General features: G+C 41.0%; 1 protein-coding gene across 1 annotated transcript in view; it reads right to left on the bottom strand.

The window, feature by feature from the left end:
* Nucleotides 1-2,862: 2,862 nt before the first annotated feature.
* Nucleotides 2,863-10,734, bottom strand: part of slc9a5 (solute carrier family 9 member A5) — a 39,827-nt gene continuing 31,955 nt past the window's right edge. The window contains exons 13-17 of the mRNA XM_080416765.1: nt 10,417-10,566; nt 8,942-9,014; nt 8,206-8,337; nt 7,586-8,010; nt 2,863-7,405 (exon numbers count right to left, since the gene is read on the bottom strand). Coding sequence (XP_080272891.1) covers nt 7,244-7,405; nt 7,586-8,010; nt 8,206-8,337; nt 8,942-9,014; nt 10,417-10,566 — 942 coding nt within the window. The 3' untranslated portion in view covers nt 2,863-7,243. The remainder of the gene's footprint in view (nt 7,406-7,585; nt 8,011-8,205; nt 8,338-8,941; nt 9,015-10,416; nt 10,567-10,734) is intronic.

Raw genomic sequence — 10,734 nt, 5'->3', positions numbered from 1 at the left:
GAAATGATGACAATGTTGTTTTGTATTTTGGACTTTTTAGTCATTTAAATTGTGTAATAATATGTAATATAAAGCGTTACAACCAATTCCACTGACTGCATTAGAGACAATTCCTTGGAGAATCAGTTCCACTGAAGGCTGTCAGCGCTGAGCAAAGTCATTGCCTAAATGAAATTAAAATAATGTAACTTTAGCTTATATGATCTCATAGTTTAACAAATGTTTAAGAACGTTAGGTAAGCTCATCACATAACCATAACTGCCCAGTCAGTACATTGCTTTAAAACATACTAATGTAAAGTAGTGGTTCTCAACCTTTTCAGACCCCCCAAAATAATCATATTTGAACTGGGGACCCCCCACCCTGACAAGCACTTGGAATTGAAGGAGTTCAGGCATTACAATTAGTTTGACTCGGTTCCACAGATAAATATTGTGAAAATAGCAGCTCACAATGCCTTGGCTATTTTCAAAATGTTTGCCTCTTTCTATACTATTTGACAATTTGGCAATATTTGGCCATTTTTTATAGTATAGTTTGTTGATTACTGTTGATGCAATAATAGTATTTTTCTTTTCTTTCTTTTTAAAGGTCTTAAAAGTCCTTAAATTGTCATCTGGGGACCCCCTCCCCCCCAAAAGAAAATCATGTGGGGACCCCCCATGGGGATCCCGACCACAGGCTGATCAACCACTGCTGTAAAGTAACGTCACAAAAGTAACGTTTCTAGTGCCAGCTAGCTAGCTCTACAAACAGCATGGTCCGCAGCATGGTTCTGTAAATAATAATACATATCTAGCCATTACTATAACGTTACAGTATCTCAGTGCATATTAACAGGCACTTATTATTTCCCCCCTTAAATGTATATTTTATGTACACGCCTATACCTATAATTCTAGCTAAATGTATTTAATTGTTGTTTTGTCTGTTAACTCATTACAAACAAGCTTTGAGTTGGCCGGCTAACATTGCTAACAGTTAGCTAAATGAAAGCATGTTGAGTGCGTGCTGTGCCCTCCAGTAACAACAACAACAGTTTATATGTTAACATTCATCATACACTTTGAACAGCTAAATGATGTGCTCAATATAAGTTCTTATTCTTGTTATTTACAGTTTTAACTCACCTGCTGTCTGTTACACACCTGGTTGAGTTCAGCCTCATCAGAAAATATGCAGCAGGAGTGCAGGACAAACAATTTAACGCACTGATCCCAGAAATAAATGGTTGTTGAGTCAACTACTACAACTATTTCCTGCTGAAATTATTTTTTACAGTTCCGGTTAATATGTATGATGATACATGTAATTAAACTAGACATTAAAGTAAATACACAGTGGTGGAATTAGTTCTCTAAATGTTTTACTGAAGTAAAAGTATCAATACTGCAATGTAGAAATTGTTACAATTTGTTACAAGTAAAAGTCAGGAATTCAAAATGTACGTAAAGTACCAAAAGCACAAAGATGTAGTGGAGTAAAAGTACTGAAAACTGGAAATACTCCAATAAAGTAAATAATACCTCAAAATTGTACTTAAGTACAGTACTTGAGTATTGTACTTAGTTACTTAGTTTACACCACTGCGAATACACAAATGGAAAGTCAATCTAAATATATTTTACAATAAGTATACTACAACACAAATATTTAAAAAATACCCTCCTGAGTGTGTGTGTGTGTGTGTGTGTGTGTGTGTGTGTGTGTGTGTGTGTGTGTGTGTGTGTGTGTGTGCGCGCGCTTGCGTGCGTGCGAGCATGTGTGTGTGTGTGGTGGCCCAGGCAACACCTCTTCAACTTTAGACCTGGTCTTCATCAGGCAGCTCTCTGTGGGGGAGCAGCAGCAGCTCCACAAGTAGTTTGAACTAAATGGCACATTAGCACACAATTAAATACTATTGCTTTTATCCAACCAAACATTAGGCATTCTATCTACTATCTAGCCCCCCTGGGGGCTGAAGTGTGTGTGCACTGTGCATGTGGCGCACACACACACACACACACACACACACACACACACACACACACACACACACACACACACACACACAGGCAGGGGGAGGGTGGTTCATGAAAGAAACTGAACTTTTCTTTTATCTGCAGCCTATTTTAGGAGCTCTGACAGAATACATAGAAAATACATCAATGGGACCTCTCAGCTGGTCCTAATGGTGCCTCTATAGCCACTTTCAGACATGCACTGTATTATGGAAGTTTTCCAGAGTTCAAACAGAGGGGCTGTATATATGAATGTAATCAATGTAATGTATTCTGCGTACTGTAGTTGTTACTTATGGGTATGCTCTGCTTCTTCCCTCTCCAACTGATTCAACACAAAAAGGCTTAGGCCTACACACCAAACCCTCACCAGAGTTAAAAAACTAAAGTAGCCATAATGTGGCCAATAGGGCTGGAGCCTATCTCCCATTTCTGTAGTGTGAGGCGGCTTGAAATAAACGTACATCCCTCAGCCATAATGTACAATATCCCCCGGACGTAATAATGTCGCAGGGACTTACCCCCAATCCAACGAGTCTCAAGCAAGCAGGGAGTCTTTGGTTTGACCCGGCCAGGGAATTGAACCCCGACCATCCCAATCATATTATTTATTATTCGTCCTATAGCCTAAGACAGAGTTATGTATTTCCTTTGAATTCATATTATTAAATATGCTATACAAAAAAAGTTGATTTGTTTTGATTTTGGAATCCATTATTTTATTGTAAAAACACACTGGATTTTCTTTTTTTTTATTGTTGGACTTGAGTGACGTTCCATTGATAGGTAGAGAGTGAATGAAAGAGATCAGTGAACACACAGACAGACACGCAGACATAGTTCCTATTTATTTGGCAGGTCTGTGGAAAGAAGCCACAGAAGTGTTACAACAAGAATCACAGTTAAAAGGGATTCTTTCAAAATAAAGGCTTTGTGTGTTTTCATTTTTAATTCAGAATTTCAAAATTATCGACAGTGCACACAAACTAGCTGAAACAGAACAGGTTGACTGGCTGCGTACAAACTATGATTCAACAGAATTCAATCAATCAGTAGGTCTCCCTTCTCTTCCAAAACCTGTATTGCAACTCAACCAGTGTTCTTTGACTCAACTCTCTCATATATGGATATGTTGTACTGTTGTTATATATTTAATATGTATCCATCCATGTATGTATTTTCCTGTGAAACACAGTGAATGAAATTACGTTTGACTTGTTTTGTCTTGTCACATCACATCTCTGTTGCCGTTTTAGCACTAATAACAGTCTCTGTCAGGAACATGACATCATCACCATGCACAGCAGGCAGTAGCCACGTGTGTTTAGGAGTTTGATTGTGGGATAATGTGTATAGTTGGATTAGCTGTCCCCTATACAAACAACAGGAACTAGTGTGTTTTAAATGGTCAATATGTCATAACAGGCCGGGATTATATTTCATATCAGCAGAAATGATAACCATGAATGTTCCTAAATTATGTACTATCCAGTATCCACCTACTGTATGTACCAACAACACTTGTGGAAGGACAGGCGATGAAATTGCTCAGACAGTTCCTGCTGTTTGTCTCTGTGCGTCAGAACATTCTGTGCGTCAGAAGCATTAAAGATAAATCTTTATTTACTCCACACTCAGCATCACATTTATTTGTCTGCTATGGTGAATTTTAAGGAAAAAAACTAACAGAAGCTTATAACTGACAGGCAGATACATATGAACTGAAGCTGATCAGATCTTTGGCAAAACAAGCTCAACATAAAAGTCAAGTACGGTACATGATACAGTGGAATACACCATCATGACCCTGTCAGAACATCTCAAGACTCACTGATGGGTCCCGACATACTGGTTCAGAAACACTGCTGTAATGCAATACATCATATCGTTGCTGTCGGGCAGAATGAATGCCCTACTTGATTATACTACAAGCGTTACACAAAAGCCTCAAAAGTAGCAGATCTGCAAGCTCGAAACGCGGCGCGAAGCGACACGTTTTGAGCTTGTAGATCTGCTACTTTTGATGCTTTTGAATTTGAATCCTGAAAAGTAACAGTTTTGGACATATGAGGTTTCCACCCTGCAGAGACGATATACCGTACAACACAAACATTATTTATCCACCATGTGTTAGGTGTGTGTATGACAGTTCATTCTCTGTTTAGGCACTGTCTAATCTCTGGCCGCTTCACTACATACACACACGGCAATACCAAAAATAAACATTAATACTAAAATAACAACAATACCCTTAATATGAACACTGAAATAATAATTACCGACAACAACCAGTCAATGATACACACATACAGTACAGACAATAGCAGAGAAAGGCAGTGATGAGACACAGGACGTACACATGGTACAAATGTTCCTTATGCTCCGTTGTCAACGTTTTTAATTGTTTTTACAGTGTACATTCTCAATACTGTAACACACCTTGAACTACAGTAGGCCTATATTCTTTGTATGAAAGGTGATATATACAAATAAAGTATTATTATTTTTATACACTTTGGTCTTCTCCCCTTGTGATGTGAGAAACTAAAGAAGCAGTAGGAGAATAAATACAGAACACATGGACCATGTTGGGCAGGATAAGCAGGACAGAGAGGTGGAAGAGACAGGACAAAAACAGGAATAAACTCAACTTAATAAAATATATTTCAAGTCATTCGAATATTGGAGGGTCTCATTTCATTACATGTAATAATGCAACATAGGCTATATCCCCCACAAATAGACATTGTTCCACTGACATCTTGAGTTAATTGTTTGAATTTGTCATCAGGCTAACACTTACACTTACTAACTGACCTTTTTCACACTGGCTTCCATGTGGATATAATCACTGAGTGTTAAGCTGTACAGCTACGCTTTACTCAACGCAGCTAGGCTACGTGAAATTATGAAGAATTTGTCACTGAAGGACAGTGTTGTGTATGAACACACAGTACAGGTTTACAATATGCAGTTTTATGAACTACAGGCTGTAATGGAAATGGCTGCTGGAGAATCAAGAAACTGATTTAACGATTGTGTGATGCTTTGGCAATAACATTTTCAACTTTCATGCAAGAAAAGCTAATGAAATTGAATGGAATCAGTTCCACTGAGGGCTGGGATAGAACACAGTTCAGATGGAGCATGGGAGTGTGTGTGTGTGTGTGTGTGTGTGTGTGTGTGTGTGTGTGTGTGTGTGTGTGTGTGTGTGTGTGTGTGTGTGTGTGTGTGTGTGTGTGTGTGTGTGTGTGTGTGTGTGTGTGTGTGTGTGTGTGTGTGTGTGTGTGTGTGTGTGTGTGTGTGTGTGTGTTTTGTTTGACAGACTGTCAGAAAAACAAAATAGAAAACTGACATTTACTGGCTGAAAGACAGTCAATGCTGCCAAAATCTTTCTCTGTTCCTTCATGGGGTTCCTGTGTGTGCGTGTGCACGTGTGTGTGTGTGTGTGTGTGTGTGTGTGTGTTGTGCGTTAAAGGAAGTTGAAGTTCAATGCAGTCTATGAAGCCTGACCGACAACAGAGCCCATAAAGACCAGTGGAATTATAATAATAATAACATAAATAACAGCCTGACTAATATTGTTATAGTATCTCCATATGAACTGGATTCACACACACACACACACACACACACACACACACACACACACACACACACACACACAGTCCAGTCAAACTGCTTATGACGGTCTGCTGCACTTTTAATTGTTAGCCTTTAGAATTTAGAATAAAAAGACTACACCACACAGCAGACTCCTTATGTGCTCTTATGCAGCCTTTTGTGTGTGTATATACTGATGATGTAAATCAGTTCCATCCAGACAGTCAGTACTCTGTCTTAGAGAGACAAACAGTCGGGAGTGAGTGTTGCATGATAAAATTCACGTAGAGCTATTGTAGACAAACACTAGAGAAGATGAGGGGACGGGAGAGGAAGGGAGAGGAGAACCTTCGGTTGTTTGTCATTGTAGGACAGAGTTCGTATGTCACTCTAGTGGTTGTGAATACAACATGTATTATTTGATGCTGGCTAAGGTTAGCAGCAGCTGGCTGAGGTGAGGTCAGGCTGATGGCTCTTAATCCATTAAAGACCGGGAATACATCTGTGTCATTTTAAGATTTCTTTGGCTATTCAGAAATAGCAGATCTACAAGCTCATAGCGCTTCGAGCTTGTAGATCTGCTATTTTTGAAAAACAACATTGCGAAAATGTGTAAAAACATATATATTCAAAGATTTGCACACATTTTTTATTTTAAATAATAAATAATAAAAATAATTCAAAATAATTCAAAAGAAGCTTTTGAATGGCCCAAAGTATAAAATAATGGTTATAGCTAAAAATCGAAAATGACTCAAGTATGCATTCCCGGACTGAATGGGTTAACTCTTGTCCTGGGGATCCCGACTATCGCTGGTATACATTTTGCCTGTCTAATCTGGGGGGCCAGTTTAGCTTGGTCTAGTATGACCAGGGCAGTTACATAAACTTTACTTGTTACATATAACTGACATATAACTGACTCAATGTGTCTAATCTAAGACTGACTGACTTAGACTGACACTGAGTGGCTAAATAAGACATGAAAGAAGAATAAACATGCTTGCTTGCAGTGATAGCAGTCTGAATGTATTACTCAATACAAATAACAAAATACAGCTGTGAGAACTATCTAAAGTGTTTATAGTGCATGGAATGTTCAAAATTGCCGCTTATAATTGTCTTTATAGGAATAATTTGAAATCTTGGACAAAAAGATGCAAGCACAAGTTGGAACACTTGCTGGGCATTGCTGCCAGCAATGCCCAGCAACAATAGCTATGGTGAAGTTTAACTAGCTGATGTGGCAAGCTTGTTGGTTAGCTAGTCACGTTCTACATCACAAATAATTATAACTGTATCACTGCAGGATAAATTATCAAATTATTTACAGATGTTCCTGACATGACAAAAATGGGTACATTTATGGCTGACCAAGATATCTCTTAAGAGATGATACCTGTGTTAACTCAAGTTTACCCTGGGTGGAGGATGGCTAGTTGGCTACCATGTCTTAATATTAGACTCGTCTAAGTGGAGTAATTAAGACCTGCCTAATGCTTAGATTGCTCAGAAACCAAGTTTATGCAACTGTGCCCAGTCTTGACTGGTCTCTAGCCCAAGCAGGTGCTGGGAAACCAGGAGAAGTTGAGAGCCGGTGGTGTAACTGTATCTCAGTGCTGGTGATGTGTTGGTGGTGTCACAGTTGGGTAGGCGGGGCTGTGACCAGATTCCTCATGTAAACACGTGGACTCCGCCCCTTACCTGGGCCTGAGGCGGGCGGAGGAAGAGCAGGGGGGTCATCGGGGGTGCAGGACATGAGGGGTTGCACTTCCTGTTGCTGCTCAGTTAGATCTCCATCCTTATGGAATAGGTGGACATGGATAGATAAGATCAGACAAGTACAGAGATTTATAAAGGAATTTGATCAACAGTTTTGATTCACTCACATACATTATGTGAGCACACAATGAATTCTGCTAGAAGTGATGGTACTGTTTGTTTGTTTGTTTGTTTGTTGTTTTGTTGTTTGTAGTCCTACCTCCTCCTCCTCTTCCTCCTTCCTCCCAGAGAAGAGGAAGGCCGCAGCCCCCTGTGCTATTTGGGGCCCTGGCATGGTCCCTAGCTTGGGTCCTCGGCTCCCGATAGAACCGATAGCCGTGCCTGTGCTGATGGTGATGCCTTGAGTGTAGGATGCAGGGCGCTGCCCGACCAATCGGCCCAGGGCACTGAGGCGGGGGTGGACACGCTCTGTGAGGGCTAGGACAGAGCTGGGGGCGGGGCCAGGGGAGGATATACTCTCTAGGGACGAGATGCTTTGGTTCCAGGCCTGCTGGAGGTCCACAGGGATGATTTTGGTCTCCACTGAGACACAGGGTGGCAGAGAGGCCTCCCCCCCTGACTTCCATGGCAGGTTGGGGGAAGGGGGGGCAGGCGGAAGGACAGAGGAGGGGCTTTCACACCACTCTAGAGGTGCAGAGAAAGAAAAAGAGAGAAAAAGAAAGCCAGAGAAAGAGAGAACCTTGATCAAAGCATTTACTGGAGTGAACACGCTGCCCTGTGTGTGCGAGTGTGTCTGTGCGTGCATGTGCGCGTGGGTGTGTGTGTGTGTGTGTGTGTGTGTGTGTGTGTGTGTGTGTGTGTGTGTGTGTGTGTTCTCACCTGACGTGGGACGTTCTTTGGGGGTTTCTGCATTCCGGGCCACAAAGGTGATGCCAATATCTTCATCCTTCTCTGTCTCAGAGTTGTCTCCTCTCTCCTCCGCGTCTGGTTCCACAGCAACCACAACTGGATCTGTAACACATTGACTCTTCTCATTCTGATGTCTACACTGATGTCTACAATCTACCAATCTGGGAACCCATCTGTTCTTGAGAGGTTATCAATCTACAGTACAGACGCCATGTTTCTAATTCAGCTGTATTTTATTGTGGCAAAACTTGCCACAATATTATTAATCCCTGTGGGGATATAGGGAGTGGAGAAAGTAGAACACATACCTATGAACAAAATGCAATTCAGAGATAATAATTACATTTTATAGCTGTTTATACCTAGTCTAACGTTGCAAGATGATAGGAGATCTCACCTACCGATACAACGTCTGGGGACTTCTAAATGCAAGGTTGCTAGAACAGAGGCGAGAATGGTTGTTAAAAACCCACGCCTACTGTAGTGCATTGGAAACCAATCCTGTCACCGGTCCAATATGACGGATTGCCCGACGGATTTTTTTTTATTGGTTCTGCACTGCAATATTCTTTTTTCCAAACGCTCTGAGATTGTCCTCAGTCTCTAGTTACGCCTTTAGGGACTGACTTGTGAGTCTAGCTTATACCTGATCAGTGCCAACCTCTGATTAAAGATCATTGTTTAAGAAGAAACGAACATGTGTTACCTTTGTCCTGCCAGCTGACGTTGCGCCGAGGTTTGTCATTCATTTCCTGCTCCTTGGCATCTGACCCTCTCCTCTGTGCAGACAAGAAATAAAATAATCAAAATATAGGATGCGATGCCACTATCCATCGGATGTGATGTAACAATCCACAGAATGTGGATATACAGCAAATGTACCCATTTGCTGTTTAGGATGATGGAGTTATTGACTGGATACATCCTGTCATTTGAATTAGGTCCACTGCCATTCTCCTACATCACTCCAGTAAGCTTTGATTATCCTTTATATGCATTAGTTTAAGTTACACTGTGTCTGCTTATGTTCGTCGCCTACATTACCCTACATCAGCCTACTATAACTTGTGTAGACCTACATGTTCTGACAGCAGCTTAAGAGAAGGAAAACCAGAACCCTCAATTAGCCTCTCCTGTTTCTTTCTGTATATGGTGCTGCGTGTTTTCTCTTTCTTTGTGTTTCACAACAAAGCATGGCTCCACTGTAATCATGAAACATCCTGACAAATGGAAAATGAAAAACTGTCTGCTGTGGCAAGGTGGCAATTTAGCCTCTCTCTCTCTCTCTCTCTCTCTCTCTCTCTCTCTCTCTCTCTCTCTCTCTCTCTCTCTCTCTCTCTCTCTCTCTCTCGCACACACGTCACACACACACACACACACACACACACACACACACACACACACACACACACACACACACACACACACACACACACACACACACACACACACACACACACACACACACACACACACACACACACACACACACACACACACACACACACACACACACACACACACACACACACACACTAAGTTAGAGACTCAGTCATCTCATGTCCCTCATACAGGACATGTTTTCCTTAAACTACAACACATAGACCCGTCTACTGTGTGTGTGTGTGTGTGTGTGTGTGTGTGTGTGTGTGTGTGTGTGTGTGTGTGTGTGTGTGTGTGTGTGTGTGTGTGTGTGTGTGTGTGTGTGTGTGTGTGTGTGTGTGTGTGTGTGTGTGTGTGTGTGTGGTGAGGCCATCTCAATCACACTCAAAACTCCAGTGCCACCGCAGACAACTACAATCAGCCCACAACCAAACTACAGTCAGACTACAGCCAGACCAGAGTCTAATTACAGTCAGACTACAGTCATATACCACAGCTAAAATAGAATCAGACTACAGCCAAAGTACAGCCAGACAACAGCCTGCAAGACTACAAGACTACAATGAAATATAGAAAACCTACAGTCAAAATACTAAGATGTTACTACATTATTGTCAAACCACATAATAGTTAGGCCACAGTTAAACTATTGAAACAAGAGTCAAACCAGTCAAGCTACAAACGACAGTCAAACACTTATTAAGTAATAATAATAATACAAACATAATAATAATTATCATCATCATCATTATTACTATTACTATTACTGTATAAGTATAGTGACTAAGAGAGTCTTGCCTTCTTCTGGCTGCGGTCCTTCTTGTGGCGTTTGTGTCGGCCAGATTTGTATGTCTCCATCCGACTCGTCATGTTTCGTTGGAACACTTCTCTCTCCTGACGCTCCTGATCGCCCAGCGACATGAAGTGACGACTATAATGTGACTGGTACTACATAAGAGAAGAGAGAAGGACAGCTTGACATACACAGACATACATAGACGTATTTAATTAGACTATAGAGAGAGAGAAGTGAACATAAATGTAGTACACAAGTTTTTATTTTTTCGTTTTTGGGGGCTTTTCTGCCTTTATTTATTTATAGTGTATAGTGGAGAT

The sequence above is a fragment of the Gymnoscopelus braueri genome, assembly GCF_963280865.1.
Source record: "Gymnoscopelus braueri genome assembly, chromosome: 1".
Classification (NCBI taxonomy): domain Eukaryota; kingdom Metazoa; phylum Chordata; class Actinopteri; order Myctophiformes; family Myctophidae; genus Gymnoscopelus; species Gymnoscopelus braueri.
The sequence above is the reverse complement of the archived record's forward strand: the minus strand, read 5'-3'. Positions and strand labels throughout refer to the sequence as shown.